Source organism: the organism of the source record quoted next, unplaced genomic scaffold (assembly GCF_019419815.1).
Source record: "Pyrus x bretschneideri cultivar Hongxiangsu unplaced genomic scaffold, Pyrus_bretschneideri_v1 Contig6, whole genome shotgun sequence".
Classification (NCBI taxonomy): domain Eukaryota; kingdom Viridiplantae; phylum Streptophyta; class Magnoliopsida; order Rosales; family Rosaceae; genus Pyrus; species Pyrus x bretschneideri.
In genome coordinates, this window is record NW_025999798.1 from 9,370,941 (window position 1) to 9,392,457 (window position 21,517).

At 40.6% G+C, this 21,517-nt stretch overlaps 4 protein-coding genes across 4 annotated transcripts; 2 read left to right on the forward strand and 2 right to left on the reverse strand.

Annotated features, from left to right (window-relative positions):
* LOC103955620 (mediator of RNA polymerase II transcription subunit 33A-like) lies at window positions 1–8,667 on the forward strand. The gene is made up of 12 exons (XM_009367519.3): window positions 1–466; window positions 1,693–1,803; window positions 1,900–2,247; window positions 2,584–2,900; window positions 3,005–3,096; window positions 3,812–4,172; window positions 4,672–4,882; window positions 5,443–5,557; window positions 5,726–5,887; window positions 6,043–6,703; window positions 7,038–7,244; window positions 7,382–8,667. Exons 1-12 carry the CDS (start codon window positions 192–194, stop codon window positions 8,497–8,499), a joined length of 3,978 nt encoding a protein of 1,325 aa, XP_009365794.2. The 5' UTR covers window positions 1–191; the 3' UTR covers window positions 8,500–8,667.
* A 506-nt stretch (window positions 8,668–9,173) lies between these two features.
* LOC103955622 (mediator of RNA polymerase II transcription subunit 33A-like) lies at window positions 9,174–15,783 on the forward strand. Its single transcript, XM_009367522.3, has 12 exons — window positions 9,174–9,597; window positions 9,989–10,099; window positions 10,368–10,715; window positions 10,811–11,112; window positions 11,182–11,273; window positions 11,371–11,731; window positions 11,802–12,015; window positions 12,940–13,054; window positions 13,142–13,303; window positions 13,384–14,029; window positions 14,273–14,482; window positions 14,667–15,783. The coding sequence occupies exons 1-12, from the start codon at window positions 9,323–9,325 to the stop codon at window positions 15,776–15,778; spliced, it is 3,948 nt and encodes a 1,315-aa protein (XP_009365797.2). The 5' UTR covers window positions 9,174–9,322; the 3' UTR covers window positions 15,779–15,783.
* A 70-nt stretch (window positions 15,784–15,853) lies between these two features.
* On the reverse strand, window positions 15,854–18,146 carry LOC125471470 (pentatricopeptide repeat-containing protein At5g19020, mitochondrial). Its single transcript, XM_048571881.1, has one exon. It carries the CDS (start codon window positions 18,059–18,061, stop codon window positions 15,971–15,973), a length of 2,091 nt encoding a protein of 696 aa, XP_048427838.1. The 5' UTR covers window positions 18,062–18,146; the 3' UTR covers window positions 15,854–15,970.
* Window positions 18,147–18,427: 281 nt separating this feature from the next.
* Window positions 18,428–21,517, reverse strand: LOC103955623 (uncharacterized protein At5g19025). Its single transcript, XM_009367523.3, has 2 exons — window positions 20,673–21,517; window positions 18,428–18,730 (listed from the first exon to the last, which is right to left on the reverse strand). The coding sequence occupies exons 1-2, from the start codon at window positions 21,341–21,343 to the stop codon at window positions 18,688–18,690; spliced, it is 714 nt and encodes a 237-aa protein (XP_009365798.2). The 5' UTR covers window positions 21,344–21,517; the 3' UTR covers window positions 18,428–18,687.

Genomic DNA, 21,517 nt, shown 5'->3' on the forward strand with positions numbered 1-21,517 from the left:
ACAACTTCAAAAATAAAAAACAAAAACAGAGCATAAAACAATGAAACAATTCTCTCCCTTCCTGTCTCACTCATCACAGTCACCTCTCTGCATTTGTTGATCTGCTCTCTCTCTCGCTCTCCTCTCTCTTTCTATACATTCTCACCAACCTACTCCAAATTCCAAAACCATAACCAAAATCTGACTCAGAAATGGAGGGTGCTTTCCGAGGCAGTCTCTGGGGCAGTGTGGTGGAGCTGACCAAAGGGGCACAGCAAAAGGGTAGTGATCCTCTGCTCTGGGTCATACAGTTGTCCTCCAACTTGAACTCCATGGGAGTTTCTTTGCCCTCGGTGGAGCTCGCCAACGTGTTGGTTTCTCACATTTGCTGGGAAAACAACGTGCCCATTGCGTGGAAGTTTCTGGAGAAGGCTCTGATGTTGAAGATTGTGCCCCCCATGCTTGTTCTTGCTCTGCTTTCACAAAGGTTTGTGCTTTCGCTCTCAGATTTGCTGTTTGAAGATTTTTGGTTTCTCGGTTTTAGCTTTTTTGGGTGGGTTAGATTTTTGTAATTATTTTTTGAAAGATAATCTACACTAAGTTCATCTTTACGGAAGGAGAATTCGAACTTGGATTCACGGTGGGAAGCGCTCTGCCCTAGCCAACTTGACTATAAGTCGAGGTCTGCGGTTTTTTGGATTTTAAATGAGGTTCTTTTTGAGACATTTTTCAGTTGGGATCAGATAAAGGGTGTGAAATGGTTTAAAGGTTTCATCTTTTGTTTTGCCCTCCTGCTGTTTGATTCATTGCTATCTGTGTTTTAATGGGTTTTCTGTGTTTAATGCTTTGTTTTCTGTACTGTTTTGTTTGGTGCTTAGAAAAAGGAGGAAATGAAAGTAATACCAGAATCTTAAATACATTGGTGTTGTTTGGTGAATCGTAGCATACTCTTGAGTTTCAGTTGACTAGGAGGAGAAACTATTGTGTTGCACAAATACTCCTTTTTATTTGCTTAACATTTTTTTTAATTTCAGACTTTTCTTTACCATTCCCCCGCATTTTCAAATCATGAAATGGGTTCACATGTTTGTCCTTGTACTTTATGTTTTTCTTATAAAAGTTGATTCTTCTATAATTTCCATCTCGGTTTTCCCTGTCTCAGTTATCAGTACGATCAATGTTGTTAAGCATTCTTTCTAATGTTTCCTTGAAGCCAAATAAAAAAAGGATAATGAGTGAGCCAAGTTTTTGTAATGACATTAGTAGGGTGGAGTTTTCATTCCTTAGATGCGTTAAATATACTTTTGGCGTCTTTATTCCTATATTTCTTTCAACCGAGCAAAGAGCGGCAGACATGTGATCATCCTAATTTAATCTTCATTTGCTTGCGAACTCAATTAAATTCATGGATCAACAATGTGTTACATTGATGAGTGATTGTGGCATTGATAATTACGTATTAAATATTTATTTTGAAGTATCAAGTGGCATGTAGATTACTGATCTTAGGCTGCATTGCTTGCCACTGATGTGCTGGTACAGGATTTGGATGGTTGGGTTCTGTTTGTTTCTTTCTCCAGATCTAGTTATGTTCACTTTTTCTTAATTTACCGTTGTATGGTTTCACTTGTGAGAAAATGCTTGCTCCCTTGCGTTGTAGGAAAGTGGAAACTCTCTTAACGGTCTTATTGTTGTCTATCATTCTTTCTACAGGGTCATTCCAAGTAGACGTTCCCAGCCGGTGGCATATAGACTCTACATGGAACTCCTTAAGAGACACATTTTTACCCTTAAATCTCAGATAAATGGGCCAAATTATCAAATGTAAGCTATCTTTAGTACAGAATATTGTTTGCTTACATTGTACTGACAATGGTGCTTACCTTGTATCTGGAATTTGTACCTATATTCTTCGTACAGAATCATGAAATCGATAGAATCTGTTCTTCATCTTTCCTGGAATTTTGGTTTTCCAGCAAGTGACCCTGGGATTCTTGTGGTTGAGTTTTTATTTTCAATTGTATGGCAATTGGTTGATGCATCATTAGATGATGAAGGATTTCTGAACTGTACCCGCGAAAAGAAGTCCAAATGGGCAATTGAACCTCAAGAAATGGAGATAGATTGTGAGGGTAGTTATTATGTGAAGAGGAGTGAACACAATGAGATACTGCTGGAAGCAAATACTGTCATGGCCATTGAGATAATTGGGCAATTTCTTCAAAATAATGCAACATCAAGAATTCTTGACTTGGCTCGCCGAAACTTGTAAGTTCTTGTCCCTTTAGCAATTGCATCTATATTTCGTCTAGTTCCCTTTAATTTGTACGACTTTAATATTTAATTTTCTCAAGCATTGGATGATCTTAGTACTCAAGTTATATCCTTATGAAATTTTTTGAATGTTCTTTCAACAGATTTCCTTCTATTTACGTTGGAAATTCATTGTATGCATTGTGGCTTTGTTTTTTTTTTTCATTTCATTTGTCAGCAAGTCCGAAAATTAAAGACTAACTTTTCCCTTCACCAGTACCTTGATCATTTCCTTCTTGGTCTTTGCCTTCACCGCAAGAGATTGCTTAACATGCCGACCCACATTTTCAGGCCGGTACATTGGACAAGTTTTACTCAACGATTACAGATGCTTGCATCAAACTCATTAACATTGAAGAATTCGAAAACTCTTACTGCAGAGGCTCTTATAAACTTGACTTCAGATGGTTGCATGGTCTTGCCTCGAGAATGTAAAACAACTTCTTTGCTAAAGTATCATGCAGTGATGGCTTATAGATCTCTCACTTCTGCTGGTCTGTGCCACGGGGCTAGTCGTTCTGCTTTGTGGCTTCCTCTTGATCTTGTATTAGAAGATGCCATGGATGGATATCAAGTTGACGCAACAAGTGCTGTTGAAGTAATTACTGGTAAACAAAAATTTTATCCCTTGTTCTTAAAGTAGTATTAAATTAATATTTGTTCTTATGAAACCAGTTCTGTGAGAATGAAAAAGCAAGGTTTTGTTTTGTAGGTTTGGTTAAAACCCTCCGAGCAATAAATAGCACAAGCTGGCATGATACCTTTTTAGGCCTTTGGATAGCAGCTCTTCGTCTTGTACAGAGGGTTCGTTTCTGTTTTGAATAACTTTAAAATTTGTCCTCTTCTGTCTGAATGGTTAGCATATTTCCTGAACAGAATCGTAATACTCCCTATAAACATCCTACTAGCCATATGTCATAGAAATTTAACACGACTGGACCCATATGTCCTATGTCCTAGAAGTTTAAGCAACTTGATTTGGGTACTTCTGTCAACTTTGATTGGGGACTGGCACAATTTCTTACAAAGTTCTAAAACTTTATGAGTTAGACAATCGTGCCGGTTGATTGTCTATTTGGTAACCGTAGTGCTTCAAAGTTGTTGCTCAATGATATAATTTGTTGATTTATTGTAAATGAAAGGAAGAATTTGTTGTATTTTATCTCTGGTCCTAAAAGCTTAAGTTGTTTACTCTCTTAATACGTGAGTCACAACTATTTTTTTATTAAAAACTTCTCTCACGTGCGGATCTCATTTCATCGCTAGAAAGTCCAACCTATGAAATTTAACATAAATTGGGGGGTTCCAGTTGTAGGGATTTTAACACAGAATCTTCTGCAGCTCTGCTATAACACCATTAGAAATGCGTTGGTTTCCCATATCTTGAAAAACTTAAGCTCTTACTGTTAGGATGCATGCCATCAATTATTTTTTTGGTATAAGAGTTGGCACCAGATTTACTTACTGTTTAAATATATTAGTTATGCCTTCTTTTTTATATTTCTTTTATTCCGTGTAGGAAAGGTATCCCATAGAGGGGCCTGTGCCTCGCCTCGACACCCGCTTATGCATGCTATTGAGTATCACAACACTTGTGGTTGCTGATCTGATTGAGGAGGAGGAAATTGCACCAACCAACAAAAATGAATGTGGCTCAATCAATCACTGGAAAGAAAAGGAGGTTCTAGGACAGCGCCGCAATGATTTAGTCTCCAGCCTACAGACACTGGGTGATTATCAGGGTTTGCTGACTCCACCGCAGTCTGTTGTTTCAGCTGCCAATCAGGCTGCTGCAAAAGCAATACTGATCCTTTCAGGTGTCAGTGCTGGGAGCAGATACTTTGAGTGCATCAGTATGAAAGACGTGCCTACCAACTTCTGTGAGTAATATGAACATGCCTATCAACTTCTGTGAGTAATATGGACATGCCTGTCAACTTCTGTGAGTAATATGATCTAGCTCTAATTCAATGTCAATGAGTTGCTTCAACATGAAAGAAGAGTTAGAAGTGGCACAAATTTGAAATAAATGGATGTTTGGAGCATGGTGATGCAGTTCACTAAAATAATCTTCTTATTCATTTTTCAAATGTCTACTGCTCAACATAAAAACCCTTAGAGCTGTGTCGTGCATTGCTGTGCATGGTTATTGTGGTCTTGTATTCTTTTCCTTATTGAGTTTTCTTTTTTTCTTTCAGCCTTATTTTATTCTCCTATGTTCTTCCTGTTTTGAGGTTTTAGTATAGTTCTTTTTGGTTTGTCTATAATGGTCAGTGCCATAAGCAACTTCAAGTTTGATACCGTATATTGTTTTCTGGAGTCAATGTATACCGGTTACTGTTAGGCATTCTAATCTTAGGTTTATGTATTTGTTTACAGCTGGAAACATGCGTCATTTGATAGTTGAGGCCTGTATTGCTAGAAGTCTACTGGACACTTCTGCATATTCCTGGCCAGGTTATGTTAATGGACGCATCAACCAGTTACCTCATGGCATGCCAACTCAAGGGCTTGATTGGTCGTCATTTATGTTGGGGGCTATGCTTACTCCAGCAATGGCTAATTCTTTGGTTTCCAGTCCTGCTTCAAGGTATACTAGCTTTTAACCTTTTAATTACGTTACATTTAGTAATTCATGTTGTAATTAAATTAGTTCCTTGCTGCTTTTCTGGCTTGAAACCGCTGTTCCTATACTACATGTGTCAAATATAAGTGGATAGGCAGTTTTTTTCTCTCTGGTAACTGTTGATTCCTTAAATTGGATTACCACTTGTGAAGGCCCATCAATAGGTGATTTCTAAGTTCTCGGTTTTTGAGTTCATACATAAATGCACTACTTAGGATGGAGGTTTTACACGGGTTTACATTTGGTTCACAGGAGTTTAAGAATCTAATAATCTAATTGATGTCGTACATGGATACCTTTGGCCACTAGCGTTATGTTTAAGTGGCGGGGTAGTGTGCAAAATATTAAAGGGGAACTCTGTATAGATAGATGACCCTTTAGATTGCCTTTTTAAGCTTCTTTGATGATGGCCTGGTCTTCAGTTACTCCTTTTTCTTTCCTGAAGTCAGGTATATCAGATGCTCTTTTTTGTAAATTTACCCAAAGGTAAAGCTACTGAATTAAGCTCATGGATTTGATGGAAGCTTAGCAGAACTCGAGAAAGTATTTGAGGTTGCAGTCAATGGATCCAACGGTGAGAAGATTTCTGCTGCTACCGTTTTGTGCGGCGCCTCACTAATAAGAGGATGGAATATACAGGTGAAGAAAACAATTTTGTTAAGACTTGATATATATTCTGATTTCTTTGCCCCCAATAGCACAATGCAGTTACTTTTTCGCACTTGCCTGTTTGAATACTAAAAGTTCTTGCCATTTTCTACCAATCACTCAGCTCTCTAATTAACATATGGTTCACCTGTTATGCAGGAACATACTGCTCATTTTATCATTAGATTACTGTCCCCTCCGGTTCCGGCTGATTATTCTGGGGATGACAGCCATTTAATAGGTTATGCACCGATGCTGAATGTCCTCATTGTTGGAATAGCATCTGTAGACTGCGTTCAGATTTTCTCTTTACATGGCTTGGTAGGTATATGTTTTACTTAACTAAATGTGACGGATACAGTATAATCTTGTTAGGGTTTGTCACATCTTAGATTCAGGGATTGAGCACACCCTTGACTTACAGCTAATTAATTACAAGAGCCTCATAAAGTACTGTCGTTTAATTTTCTTACCAGGTCCCACAACTTGCATGTTCATTGATGCCGATTTGTGAGGTGTTTGGTTCATGTGTTCCCAATGTCTCCTGGACTCTATCAACAGGGGAAGAAATCTCTGCTCATGCTGTGTTTTCAAATGCATTTACTCTCCTTTTGAAGCTGTGGAGGTTTAATCATCCTCCTTTTGAGCATGGGGTGGGAGATGTACCCACGGTTGCATCCCGACTTACACCTGAGTACCTCCTATCTGTAAGAAACTCTTACCTAGTATCTTCCGGAAGTGCTCACCAGGATCGAAATAAGAGGAGACTCTCTGCTGTTGCAAGTTCATCATCTCCAGAACCTGTATTTGTGGACTCATTTCCAAAATTAAAAGTTTGGTATAGACAGCATCAAGCTTGTATAGCCTCAACCCTCTCTGGTCTTGTTCACGGAACCCCTGTCCATCAGATTGTTGATGGGCTTCTTAACATGATGTTCACAAAGATTAACAGAGGAAGCCAGTCTTTAACTTCTGTTAATTCTCCAAGTAGTAGTTCTTCGGGACCTGGAAATGAAGACAACTCTCTGAGACCTAAATTACCTGCCTGGGATATCCTGGAAGCTATTCCCTTTGTGGTTGATGCTGCTCTAACGGCCTGTGCTCATGGAAAACTTTCTCCTCGTGAACTTGCTACAGGTTAGCCTTGTGTTCTCATCTCATTTTCTGTTAATGGTTTGTTACTTAAATACAGCGATACCAAGGAAAATGTATGAAATAGTATTTGAATTTAATTTTTCTTAAAACTAAATCCTGAATGTTTGAATGAGTTAATACTAACTGTATCATTGAATTTCATCCAACTGGGTATTTTAGATTTTCTTGAGGTCCTATACATTTGACTTGTAGATGTAATTGAACCAAATTTATTTTTTATTTTTATGCATTACTACATGTGGCCGTCAAGTTTAAAGAGAAAAGTCATTATACCCTGGCGAAATAAATAAAATAACTGAAAATTTCTCTATTTCAGGGCTTAAGGATTTAGCAGATTTTCTTCCTGCATCTTTGGCAACCATTGTGAGCTACTTTTCCGCTGAAGTAACTCGGGGTATTTGGAAACCAGTTTTTATGAATGGAACAGATTGGCCCAGTCCGGCTGTGAATCTATCCTATGTTGAGGAACAGATTAAGAAAATCCTAGCTGCTACTGGTGTTCATGTCCCTAGCCTTGCTGCAGGTTTTCCCCTATCACGAACTTGTAACGAGAAGGAATATAAAGCTATTACATGTTTTGGGACAGATTTTCTTTTCTTTCCATTTTCCCCATATTGTTTCGTCACCTCTAGTATTTTGACTGACACTTAACTATTACAGGTGGAAGCTCTCCAGCTATACTTCCACTGCCCCTAGCTGCCTTCGTGAGTCTTACTATTACTTACAAGATTGATCGAGCATCAGAACGCTTCCTCAGTTTGGCTGGCCCCACCTTGGAGTGCCTTGCAGCTGGTTGCCCATGGCCTTGTATGCCAATTGTCGCGTCTCTTTGGACTCAAAAGGCCAAGCGATGGAGTGACTTCCTTGTCTTTTCTGCATCTCGGACTGTTTTCCTCCAGAACAGTGATTCAATGGTTCAGCTTCTTAAAAGCTGCTTTACTGCCACACTTGGCCTGAATGCCACTCCTATCTCGAGTAATGGTGGTGTTGGAGCACTTCTTGGTCATGGATTTGGTTCCCATTTCTGTGGTGGGATTTCCCCCGTTGCACCAGGGATTCTTTACCTACGTGTGTACCGATCAATTACAGATATAGTCTTCATGACAGAAGAGATTGTTACTATCTTGATGCATTCTGTAAGAGAGATAGCATGCAGTGCTCGTCCTAAAGAGAGATTAGAGAAGTCGAAGACAACAAGAAACCCAATGAGATATCAACAGGTTTCACTTGATGGAGCAATGTCTCGGATGAAACAAGCAGCTTCACTCGGGGCATCTTTAGTATGGTTAACAGGAGGCTTGTGTCTGGTTCAGTCATTGATCACAGAAACCTTGCCTTCTTGGTTTATATCTATGCATGGCTCCGAGCAGGAACAAGGGTCAGAAGGAATGGTTCCCATGCTTTGTGGCTATGCGCTTGCATACTTCGTGGTGCTCTGTGGAGCTTTTGCTTGGGGCATTGACTCCTCATCATCAGCATCAAAACGACGTCCTAAAATCCTACATATCCACATGGAGTTTCTTGCAAGTGCACTTGATGGGAATACATCACTTGGTTGTGATTCAGCAACATGGCGTGCCTATGTGTCTGGTTTTGTAACCCTCATGATCGGTTGCACACCAAATTGGGTGCTCGAGGTGGATGTAGACGTGTTAAAGAGACTCAGTAATGGTCTGAGGCAGTGGAACGAGGAAGAGCTTGCTCTGGCCTTGCTGGGGATCGGAGGTGTTGGTACAATGGGAGCGGCCGCCGAACTCATAGTCGAAAATGAGATGTAAAGTACATTCCCTCAATGCAGGTTTAAGGTTTTAGGAGGTCAGATGTAAATGTACAAAATGGTTGTAGATTAGATTTATCGTCGGAAACATCTGCAGCATTTTGTAGCAAAAAGTTACGTAGTTTTGTTCCCTGAAAAATTAGAGAGCGAAGTGCTTGTTTACACCGTCCATCTTCGTGCAAATTCTAATTTCTTTCTTTTCTCAAATAGTCCATCGGATCCGTTCATAGTACGTAGGATCTAACTGTATTAGAAAGTTTGTAGCAAATTTGTAGGTTTTGTGCACCTAATTAGAGTTATTCTTTCAATTTTTTTTTATTTTTTATAATATATTTCATATTCTTTTGTGCAATAAATTATGAATACCTAACCTTTTAAACCCAATACGAGTCGTATAATCCGGCCAAAGTACATATGTCTATTCTTAATACATCATTGACAATGTGTTGATAACGTTCAAAATTTGTAATTAATAAAATATACTGACATGTTAAGTGATGCGCATTACATTTTAGTTATCCCTAGAGAGAAGAAAAATGAATCAGCATAACTCAGTTTAATGATCTCTACAAAATTGTTCTAAATTCCCGACTTTTTTCCTCAACGATATAGAATCCAAGTGGCAATTTTACAGCCAGTTTGACTTTCTCCATGTTTGACCGCTTCAGTCTCAAGACCAAAAAAACACACATGCACATCATGCAGGGTCACAGAATGTGGAGCAAATCCAAAAGACAATCCCTCAACATTCTTCTGATTCTCCACCACCCGAAATATCTCTGTCGCCGGAAACAACCCGAAACACTGGCCATTGTGACCGAGAAATGGGGGATTCCGAACCGAGCAGCCTCTGGGATGTTGTGATAATGCAGACCAAGGAGGCTCAAGAAAAGGGTAGTGATCCTCTTCTTTGGTCGATTGAAGTCTCGTCGAATTTGGCCTCTGCCGGGGTGTCCCTGCCATCTATAGAGCTCGCCGACGTTTTGGTTTCACATATTTGTTGGGAAAACAACGTGCCGATTATGTGGAAGTTTCTTGAGAAGGCCTTGGTTTTCAACATGGTGCCCTCCATGCTTGTTCTTGCTTTGCTTTCTTCCAGGTCCGTGTTTCTGTTTTGATTTAAGGATTGAATGGTCGATATATCAAAACATAATGACATGATATTGGCACATTATCGACAATATCAATACAAATCCTATCTTAAACAATATACATTATGCTCAAAGAATTCTCGCAAGATTAGACTTTGTAGTTGTACTTTGTTGAATGAAAACTGTTCATGTGTTACACTTTCATGTACAAATAAAACCCATGTTCCACCCTATTTGATATCATTGTGATAGCATGTCAGCAATAAAACGTATTGATATGATGTTGATAAATTATCAACAATATCGATACAAATTCGTTATTTATAAAGGATTGACATTCTGCATAGAGAATTCCAGTAACGTAAATAAACTCTATAGTTGCTTCTTTGATTTCCATAGGGTTATTCCGAATCGACGTGTCCAGCCAATAGCATATAGGCTTTACATGGAGCTCCTCAAGAGACATGCCTTTTCCCTCAGATCTCAAATAAAAGGGCCTAGTTATCAACAGTGAGTTTCTAATTTCATCACTTGTATTGATGAAAAAAAAAAGCCGTTTACATTGTCTTAGAAAAAAAACTGACTGAAAGCCTGTTTGGGAGTGATTCTGGAAGTGACAAAAGCACTTCTCATGTGCTACTATCATAAATGATTCTAGCCCTCCCAAAATCAGTTCCAAACGGGCACTTAGTGTATAATGTAAATGTTTTTTATGAAATTTTGTTGTACCCTATTTTTTTTTGGGCATTGCAATATATAACTTATCTTCTCCATACAGGGTTATGATATCAATAGATACTATTCTTAATTTGTCCCAGACATTTGGGTTGCAAACAACCGAAGCTGGGACTACTGTGGTTGCGTTCATCTTCTCAACCGTGTGGCAGTTGCTCGATTCATCGTTAGACGATGAGGGGTTACTGGAACTTGCTCCGGGAAAGAAGTCCATATGGCCAACTAAACCCCAAGACATGGACATAGACGGTCTCGAAAATCATCATGAGGAGCGGAATGAACAATATGAGAGATTGCAGAGTCGTAACACTGTGATGGCCATTGAGTTAATCGCTGAGTTTCTGCAAAATGTATTGACTTCCAAGGTTCTTAACTTGGCGAAACGAAACATGTATGTTTCCTAACAATGGAAGTAATCGTTTTACCCCCAGGCAAAGTTTTTAGTATGGGAGATTAATGCTTGATAATTTTCTGCCACATTCTCAGGCTTCAACACTGGGAAGCTTTTGTTAAGCGGATGAAACTGCTTGCCGAAAAATCATTGGCGTTGAAAAATACCAAACTTACTAGTCCTGAGGAACTTCTGAAGTTGGCTTCAAACATTTGCATGAGCTCGCAAAAATCCAAATTGCGCTCGGTGCATAAGTGCCATTCGATTATGGATTCTTCGGATGGAATATGCCATGGAACCGGTCGCTCAACCATATGGCTTCCCCTTGATCTGGTGCTAGAAGATGCCCTAAATGCTACACAGATCAATGCCACAAGTTCCATTGAGGTTATCACCGGTAAGCAGATCACTTCTTATATCGACCGTTAGCAATGTCGGAGGATATAATATTTTCTTTCTTGCTCAGGTTTGATGAAGGTCCTTCAAGCCGTAAACTGTGCAACTTGGCATGACACCTTCTTAGGCCTATGGATTGCAGCACTTCGTCTAGTCCAAAGGGTTCGATATTGTTAAACTTCTGTTGTTTCCTTGGAACACAAGTTAATCATACCTTATCAGTTTGGGCAATCGCGTTAATTGCTTCTCCTTTTTTCAGGAAAGGGAGCCTCTTGAGTCCCCTTTTCCTCACTTAGAGTCCCGCTTATGCATGTTGCTCTCTATCACCACTCTTGTGGTTGCTGGCCTTATCGAAGAAGATGAAAGCGCGAAGGTGGACACGACAGAATACAGCTTCGCCAATCACTCGAGAAAACAAAAGGTGACAGGGAAGTCGCGCGATGATTTAGTTTCCAGCTTACAAATGCTGGGAAATTTCATAGGACTGCTGGCTCCCCCTCGTTCTGTTGTTTCTGCAGCAAACCGGGCTGCTGCGAAAGCAATGATCTTCATCTCAGGGACGAGGGTTGAAAATGCACCATTGGATTTCATTGGCACGAACGACAGCTCGACGGATTGCTGTAAGTAAAACCGGAGTTACAGATTCAGATTATAAATGCAATTCTCTCTAAATCCATGTTCTTGTTTCAGCAGGAAACATGCGACATCTGATAGTCGAGGCTTGCATAGCAAGAAATCTAATAGACACGTCGGCATATTTCTGGCCGGGCTATGTGAAAGGAGGCATCAATGAAATGCCTTCTAATATACCTACTGATAAAGTTCCTGGGTGGTCCTCACTGATGCAGGGGGCAGAACTTACTCCATTGTTGACAAAGGAATTGGTTTCAATTCCTGCACCAAGGTATATACAAGCATTTATCTTTTGGCAATGCTTTATAAGAAACACTTCTACTCATAAGCGCATTCATTAAAAAAGTGCTTTTATTAGGACATTGAAAGTTAATAAAAATCCAAGGGCTTCTTGAAAAAACACTTGAAAGAATGTGCTTCTCTATGAAGCTTTTTCACATGACACCACTTTTTCAGCCAATTGTAGTCAAAGTGTTTTTGGTCATCTAAAACCACTCTAAGCCATTCTAAAAATTGAGATGATTTCTGCACTCTCATTTTTTCGTTCTGCACACCTCTATTTATTTTTGTCTCTTGATTCTCTTTGATTTATTCAATTCAAAGACTGTAAATAAACATGGGTGTGATGTGTGTGTGTAGGGAAAGAAAACGGTTGTGCGAGAATCATTTCCTCTCAAAACACTTCCAAACAAGCCCAAAACTAACTAACCGTTTGATAATCATTTCGTTTTCACTTTTCACTTTTTGAAAATTGAAATCTTGTTTAGTAACTATTTTTAGTTTTCAGAAAAATGAAACTGAAAATTACTTTCTAGAGTTTTTACTTTTTGGTTTTCAGTTTTTATACTTTTGATAACTAAAAACTGAAAGTACTTGGCAAACAAGCTTTCAGTTAAAAGAAAAAAGTAAAAACTGAAAACGAAATGGTTATCAAACCATCCCCAAATTTTCTTTTCTTTTGCGGGAGGTTATTTAAAAACATTTGTATTTCTGCCTTAGTCACACCATCAATTTCAATATCATCACTCATGTTAATGTTGGTTCAACGGCACCAATCTTCACATTATAAGTTCAAATCTCGTGTACAACAGTTAATAAAAACAATATATGTTATCCCACATGATGTGCTCCTTTTTGTGCAAACCCCTACGCCTTTGGTAAGCAATTGAATGTAAGATCATGGTTTTGGTGGAAGTTTAACAGAACTGGAGAAAATACATGAGATAGCCATCAACGGATCAGATTCTGAGAAAATATCAGCAGTTACCATTCTTTGTGGGGCCTCCCTGAATCAGGGTTGGAATATACAAGTAAATTACATTCTCGTCCTTTACCTTCTCTCTTTCAATCTTCAGATCTTCTCCATCATCATGCATTAAGGTCCGCATTTCATGCAGGAACACACTGCCCATTTTATTATTAGGTTGTTGTCTCCTCCATGTCCTGCAAATTATTCCGGCAGCGGCAGCCATCTGATCGGTTATGCTCCGTTTCTGAATGCCCTTGTTGTCGGGATATCGTCCATTGACTGCATCAAGATTTTCTCACTACTTGGCATGGTACTTTTACTTTCGTTAACCTAAATGATGTTATTTAGGCGAAAATTGATGTCGTTCGGTTTTGGTAATGCTGTTGCCAGGTTCCACAACTAGCATGCTCAGTGATGGCGATCTGTGAGATTTTTGGGTCATGTGTACCTAATGAAACTTGGAGTAGCACAGCAGGGACAGAAACCTCTGCTCATGCTGTGTTTTCTAATGGATTCACTCTTATTTTGAAACTGTGGAGGTTTAATCATTGCTTTTCAGACCAACTAGGATACGTTCCAACTGTTCAACCCAACCTTACTCCCGAATACTTTCTGTTAGTACGAAACTCCCACCTAGTATCCTCTGAAAAGGTCCGCCAGGATCCTGAGAAAAGGAGACTTGCAGCAGTTTCAAGCTCATCATCTGCACACCCCATCTTCATTGATTCATTCCCGAAATTAAAAGCCTGGTACATGCAGCATAATGCTTGCATAGCTTCCACCCTCCCTGGACTCGCCCATGGAAACCCTGTTCATCGCCATGTTGATGAGCTTTTAAACATGATGTTCAAAGACAAAGAACAAGGAATAGATTCTAATGCTTCTGTTAGTGGTAGTCCGTCTAAAGAAGCAGACGAAGATACTTATTTAAGAAACTCTGCAGCTTGGGATATTCTGGCAGCTGTTCCGTTTGTAGCTGATGCTGCTTTAACAGCTTGTAACCATGGGAGACTCACTCCCCGAAAACTGGCGACAGGTGAGTAAAGTACCCGTTTATAATTACCTATAATTGGATTCATCTTCACTGAAAGGAACCTACTCAAAAGTAGTCTTAAGTATCTCTTTTTGTGTGTGTGTGTGCGCTAGCATTATCTGCTGTCTAGGAAACCTAAGAGGCAAACTGTACTTCAGAACCGATCTGACGTGTTTTTGAAGTCACTGCAATTACTTGGCCTTACATATGTGTACTACTAAAATCCTAGATGCTCTGTTGTCTTAGGGCTTAAAGTCTTGGTTGACTTTCTTCCTGCATCTTTGGGAACCATTGTGAGCTACTTATCAGCTGAAATACGAAGGGGTGTTTGGAAACCAGCTTATATGAACGGAACAGATTGGCCCTGTCCTGATGCAAATCTGCCAAATATTGTGGAGAAGATTAAAATAATTGTAGCTGCCACTTCTGTTGACGTCCCAAGCACTGCTCCTTCAGGTTTCTTATTTTTCAACATTACGTAAATGTATGTGATGAATATTGTGATTCATGAACATAATTCTCTAATAGGGGCATAAACTAGAGACATTTTTCTCAATTGTTGGATATATATGGTTAAGATATGTAACATGCAGACACCGTACATATTTCTAACATAGATAACGGTTTGTTGTCACAGAAGGAAACTGTCAAGCTACATTACCGTTGCCACTGGCTGCCTTAGTAAGCCTTACTATAACGTACAAAACTGACAGAGATTCAAAAAGATACCTCGATTTATGCACCGTGGCCATGGCCTCCATTGCAGCTGGTTGCCCCTGGCCCTGCATGCCAATTGTTTTTTCACTCTGGACCCAGAAAGCAAAGCGTTGGGGCAACCACTTTGTCTTCTCTGCATCTCGTGCTGTCTTCCTCCAACACCCCAATGCTCTGATCCAGGTTCTTAAGAGCTGCTTCACTGCAACACTTGGCTTGGATTCCTCTCCTCTCTCATACAACGGAGGTATTGGAGCTCTTCTTGCCCATGGAATTGGATCTCAAATCCATGGAAGGGTTTCTCCTGTTGCCCCTGGGATCCTCTATCTACATGTTTATCCATATTTATCGGACATTGTCTTCTTGAATAAAGAGATTGTTTCCCTCATGATGTATTCTGTGAGAGAGATAACAGGAAGACAGGTTCCTACCGAGAGATGCAAGAGACTGAAGGCAGCAAAGAATGCAATGATAAAAGGACAATATCACATGGCTTCAAACCTCACTCGGGGTAAACTTATGGCTTCACTTGCGGCTTCTTTAGTATGGTTATCTGGAGGCTTAGATCTGGTTCAGTCATTGTTTAAAGAATTTCTGCCTTCATGGTTTGTATCTATCCACAGTTTCAGACAGGATGGAGAATCAAACGGAGATGCATGGTTAAGGGGTTATGTGCTTGCTTACTTTGCATCACTGTGTGGAGGCTTTGTATGGGGTATTGACTCATCATCCTGGGGATCCAAGCGGCGTCCAAAGATTCTTGGAACCCACATGGAATTTCTTGCAAGTGCACTAGATGGTCAGATATCTCTTGGCTGTGACCAGATCACCTGGCGCGCGTATGTCTTGGGATTCATTAGCCTCATGGTGGTTTGCATGCCGACTTGGATGCTGGACGTTGATGTAGATGCCTTGAAGAGAATCAGTAAGCGGCTGAGACAGTGGAATGAGGAGGAGCTTGCTCTAGATTTGCTGGGGATTGGTGGTGTTGATTTCATGGGTGCAGCTGCAGAAATGATAATTGAAAGCGAGCCGTAATTTATTGTTTTCCGTTTACCTTTATTCTTCCCTTCTGAAATTCAGCTTGAAAATTGTAGTTACATTTGAATGTCAAATTATTTCAATTCTTTATGGTACAAGTTGAAAGCTTTCTCTCCAGAATGATTGTATAGCAGCCCACATCTTCAAATTGACGGAAACTTTGAATATTTTAAAACCCCAGCACCCTTATCATACAACATCACTGTGCCCCGGTGATCTCTCCAGTTTTAGGCTCTGCATTGCTCGCCGCTCTGAAAAGGCTTTTTCCCACTTCCCTGCATCTGCATATAAATTGGATAGGAGAACTCTAACTGGGCCATGACATGGTTGCAACCTTGTCAAACTCTCTGCAGCCATTTCTCCTATTTCCAGATTCCCATGTGTTCTACATGCCGCCAATAGCGTGCCCCATATGACTACATCAGCCTTCATGGGCATGCTCCTTATCATTTTCTCAGCATCTCCTACTCGGCCAGCTCTTCCAAGGAGATCCACCATACAACCATAATGCTTGATATTTGGTTCTACGTTGTAAACATTTTTCATGCTCTTAAAGTACCTCTCCCCAGCCTCCACGAAGCCAGCATGGCAACATGCACTTAGGACGCCGATGAATGTGATTGAATTGAGTTTGATATTACGCTTTTGCAAGTCTGAAAATATTTCAAGGGATAACTTTGCATGTCCGTGCATGGCCAACCCACATACGATGGCATTCCATGGTGAGATTGTTGAGGTTTTATCTCGGATTTGATAGAACACCTCTAAGGCGGTATTGATACTCCCACACTTGGCATACATATCAATGAGTGCTGCACTTAGATTGTCATTGAGATGAATGGAGTTTTCAATTATGTATTCATGTGCCCATCTTGCCTCTTCCAATGTGCCTAATGTAGCAATTCCAGATAACACACTCACCATCGTAATTTCATTCGGTTGGATCCCAGTAGCTACCATTCTTTGAAGGAGTTCTAGAGCTAATTCAGGTTGATCACTCTGTGCATAACCAGAAATCATGGAACTCCATGAAAAAACATCTTTTTCAGGCATCTCATTAAACAAGGCGATTGCCTGGTTGATCATTCCATTTCTTATGTATCCTGCAATCAGGGCATTCCAAGATGCAACATGCTCCTTGATGCCCCTTTGAAACTGACGACGAGCAAGGTTCATGTCGCCGCAGCCTGCATAAAAATTGATGACTGTTGCCTGTATAAAATCATAGCAGTCAAAACCTTCCTTTACAATTGTCCCATGAAGTTGCTGACCTTCATGTACCACCTCAGAGCGCCCACAAGCCGAAATCAAATCTACAAGCATAACATCATTCGGCCCTAGCCCAGTACACAGCATTGCCCGATACATCATCAAAGCTTCACTCAACCACTCCACTTGCACATACCCGTCAATCATTGTACCCCATGAGACCACATCCTTTGCATGAATATTGTCAAACAACTCTCTAGCCAAATCGATAAGCCCAGCTTTTGCATACCCATTCAACATGACATTCCACGAAACTATATTCCTCTCAGGCATTTCACTAAACAAACTTCTCGCATCGCATACACTCGAACAACCCCAATACATGTGCAGCAAATTCGTAGAGACGAGAACAAACCCCTCAAGCTGCAACTTAATCACCAGAGCATGAAGCATTCGACTATTCCAAATACCGCCCAAATGCGAGTAAGTTGAGATCACAGTCGCCATTGTCACCTCATTCGGGATCACCCCCGCTGACCTCATATCCCTGAAAACCTCAGCGGCTTCGGTCCAACACTGATTCTGGGCAAGACCCATTATCATAGTAGTATATGAGACACATCCCTTCTCAGGCATTTTCTCAAACACCTGGCGTGCACTCTCCAAACGACCAGACTTCACATAGCCGGCAACCATAATATTACAAGACACCGGGTCCAACTTAGAGCAAGAATCGAACAGCGACTCAGCGTCGGCAACGAAGCCGCATTTGGCGTACGTGTTAATCAAGCTGTTCTTGATAAAATTGTTGGAGTCCAGTCCGGACTTCAGAACAAGGGAGTGGATTTGCTGGCCTTGGAAGGAGGCCGCGAGGGAAGAGCAGGACTTTAAAGCTGAAACCAATGCGAGCTCGTAGTCGGTTTGGGTTTGGTTGATTCTGCCGGTGAAGAAGGTACGGAGATTGTCCTCTGGGTTTTGGGTGGCGGGGGCGGCGGTAGAGAGCCATTTGAGACATGAAACGCGAAGGACTGGAAGTCCAGGGAACGATTTCGGTCTCTGAGATTGGAGCATCTGACGAGAGCATGAGACGTGTTGAGACTTGAGAGGGTAAATATAAAATGAAAGCAAAAACAATCGAAAAAGGTAGTGACTTTAGACCCAAGCTAACTTTAAATAGTTCACCCATAAAGTGGAACAATCATACACATACTGAGTCAGCAATAATTTGATATTAATCTCGTGATTTATAAACAACTTAGTGATATTTTATTTTACCATACATGTCTTATAACACGGGTGAATTGATACAACATGTCGTCATGTTGCAGTCACATTGGATAATTCATCAATTTTGAGAACAAAGGCCTTCATCCATATATCCATAGCGGTCCATTAATTCCCCCATTTGGTAGAGGTAATATAGCTTTGCAAACAAAATATCCAATCGACAATTGCTATATTTATTCTCATTCAATTCATTATGCCCTTCCGAGGGGCAACCGCTCGAGAAGGTGCTTGTCTAGACAAAGGTGGTTTCAGAAATAAAAGTGCACCGCCGGAGTATATGACTAATGTAAAAGAATTGTTTTGATTGAGAGTGAAGTCCAGAATACAAGGAATTAAAAACGAACATCTATAATTTAACTGGTAATCGAACATGTAAGGGGAACTCCGGTGGCCAAAAGCATCCTGAACAATCAGCGATGATCTCCTCCATTAAAAGCCATACCGGCCAGAGCCCTGCAAGACCAAAGAGACTTAGATAAATAATCGTCCTCAACCGTATACAATGCAGATGCAGCAGTAGATACTAGATAGCTTGCATAGTTGCAAGTAATTGCTCAATGCCACTTTCAGGGTTTAACAGAGTCATACAATCGTTACAACACAAAACTTGCCAGCCTACAAAACAATAAGTTAAGCTGCAAAGTACATAATAGTTCACCCAATAATGTACATTTGAAACCTACCGAGGGCATTGTCTTCTAACAAGGTAAGACAAGCTGCAAATAACTAAAGCCATATCAAGATACACATTTTCTTTTCTTTTTCTATTTATAAGAATACGTTCCATAGCAAAACTTAAAACCAAATCAGCAGAGGAATATGTAACTGCCAGATCTATCTGAACCAGAAATGCAGCCCAAAAGGGATGATGTTAAACTGGACCAATCCTGAATGAGGACAGAGTGAAACCCTAGGTACGGTGCTAAAATTACTGGGTATATGCCCCACCCCAGCATCATTATAGTATCCTATCAGTTTATGTCGAGGACTCAAGTTTGTGCGTATACTTACTTTGTGAAGAAAAGTCATATCAAATCATGATCTATTCCACATTGTCAACCATGGTTACACTTTTCAGTAACCATTCTCAGTTACTCATGAAATAATCATTCATGACCTACACCACAAATTATACCGTAGCATTCATGCGTTTAGTACTTCAGATTATACTCACTGCTACCATTGTATTGATGTTCATCCAGCCTCTTTTCATATTCTGATTAAAAGATTTCCACAGAAATCCTATAGTAATCTGTCATGTATACCATTGAGGTTGATGTCTAGGTTATGAAACTTAGAGACCCTTAACTTTTTTACCTCAAAAACTATGGACCCAAACAAATTCTCTCCCTAATACTTCTGGAGTAGATGTGTAAAATGGGCCGTCATTAAAATCCGGCCATCTATGCTTCCTTTGGTACTTGGGAACAACATAATTGTGCCGTACTCATGCATCATATTAGTGTGGTGCCTTAATCGTGCCATATTTTTCTACACTTGTCCAGTGCCTCATCAGCTGGATTGTTTCAGTTATTTATTATAGTTCTTGTTCTTTACTTTGTTAGGGCTTTATCGTGTCAATTTTTTTGAAACAGGCCGTGTCCATACCATACTCGTACTAGCCCAGCCTGCTTATCTCTATTAAGGAGTACTCTCCCATATGATTAACAAATGTACATGCTATTTACACAGATCAATCTGAACCCAATCATAAGTCTCTTGGTGCACTATCTAAGAATGTTGTCCAACTGACAACATATACACAGGTATTACCATTAAATTCCATATTACTCAGGCTCCACTGAGCAAACAAAACATTATTCTAGCCTACATTGTTCAAAAATGCCAGATGCAATACGGCACAGCTACCTAACAGATCTAACCACGGATACAAAATGAAAAGACACATTACGCGGACATAATTTTTTAGGTGGGTGGGCAAACGAAGAAAGGTCAAACCAAAAGAAAAATTTTAATTTTCAACACAAAGGGGTCTCCCTTACCAAAAGCCTAGGTGCCTACCTTCTACAATATGCCATCACCTATACTTCTACTCTTCCAGACGGATCATCTGATTGCTTAAAGAGTTTATGTACGAGATCTCAATCTCGGACTCAAATCCAAGTCTAATGGAAGTTCATGTGATCTAAGCTCTACCTCTTCAGCCTTTAGCAATTCAATAAACCCTCCAGTACCCAGCAACAATTACTCGAAAATTTTCGTAAAATTAAGCAACCCCATTGAAGTCCAATTGTTCAATTCATAGCATCCAGTAAGTTGCTCATAAAATTGAAACTTACCCAGATCCATACAAACAACATTTACTCAATGCAATTAACTTCCATCTAATCAAGTAATCAAGAAAATGCAGGCAAGAAAGGAGAAAGAAACTCACTTCTTATGCCGACGTTTTCTCTTGGGACCCCAGCCTTCGAGCTTGGCCACCGGGCATCCGCATCGAGCCCGAAACAGCAGAACGGCACGGCCATTGGTCGGCGCCATCCGCCTCAGCTCAGTCCTGAGACACTCGTAATCGGGATTGCCCTCGCTGCCGCCCTTCCACGGCAGCCTATCGATATCTTTAGACCCGGACTTGACACACTCCTCCGATTGCAATTGCAAATCGAATTCCATAGCCTTCTTCAAGCCCTTGCACCCAGGCCTATCGCACTTCTTCGATCTAATGCCGCAGCAGAACTCGACTACGAACAGCGCGGCGGCGAAGAAGGCGACGAAGCCGACGACGTAGGGGACGGGAATGTGGTGGAGGAGGAGGTGGAGGTTGGAGTGAGAGACGAGAAGCGAGAGGGAGTTGAAGATGTAGGAGAAGTAGGAGGTGATGAGGAAGGTCCCGGAGAAGAGGACGAGGATGAGGATAAGGAGGTCGAGGGTCGCCGAGGGCGAGTGCTTGCAGAGGAGGGTGCAATTAGGGTTTGAGTTAGAGTTAGGTTTTGAGGATTTGGGTTTGGGGGCTGGGGAGAAGGAGGAGGATGACGTGGCGGCGGCTGAGAAGGAGGAGGATGAGGAGGGCATGATGGTGGTGGTGGCGAACAGAAAATGGCGCATGTTTGAGAAACACGGAGGACCGGGGTTTCCGTAATTTTCCAAATTTATTTATTTAATATTTATTTAATTTTATAAATAATATTTATTTATTTTGGAAGCATTAATGGAGGTGATGGGGGAGAAGAAGGCTTGATGGTGAAGGAGAAGATCAGTCCGCCCACGCGCCTCCTGGAG

Bases quoted from the DNA above. Each gene is read 5' to 3' on its own strand.
- LOC103955620 (XM_009367519.3), top strand. From the start codon at position 192: ATGGAGGGTGCTTTCCGAGGCAGTCTCTGGGGCAGTGTGGTGGAGCTG. The intron at 1,804-1,899 runs GTAAGCTATCTT...TTCTTCGTACAG, and splicing joins AATGGGCCAAATTATCAAAT to AATCATGAAATCGATAGAAT. The intron at 7,245-7,381 runs GTTTTCCCCTAT...TAACTATTACAG, and splicing joins TGTCCCTAGCCTTGCTGCAG to GTGGAAGCTCTCCAGCTATA.
- LOC103955622 (XM_009367522.3), top strand. From the start codon at position 9,323: ATGGGGGATTCCGAACCGAGCAGCCTCTGGGATGTTGTGATAATGCAG. The intron at 10,716-10,810 runs GTATGTTTCCTA...CCACATTCTCAG, and splicing joins AACTTGGCGAAACGAAACAT to GCTTCAACACTGGGAAGCTT. The intron at 14,030-14,272 runs GTGAGTAAAGTA...CTGTTGTCTTAG, and splicing joins TCCCCGAAAACTGGCGACAG to GGCTTAAAGTCTTGGTTGAC.
- LOC125471470 (XM_048571881.1), bottom strand. From the start codon at position 18,061: ATGCTCCAATCTCAGAGACCGAAATCGTTCCCTGGACTTCCAGTCCTT.
- LOC103955623 (XM_009367523.3), bottom strand. From the start codon at position 21,343: ATGCGCCATTTTCTGTTCGCCACCACCACCATCATGCCCTCCTCATCC. The intron at 18,731-20,672 runs GTGAGTTTCTTT...TTGGTCTTGCAG, and splicing joins AGAAAACGTCGGCATAAGAA to GGCTCTGGCCGGTATGGCTT.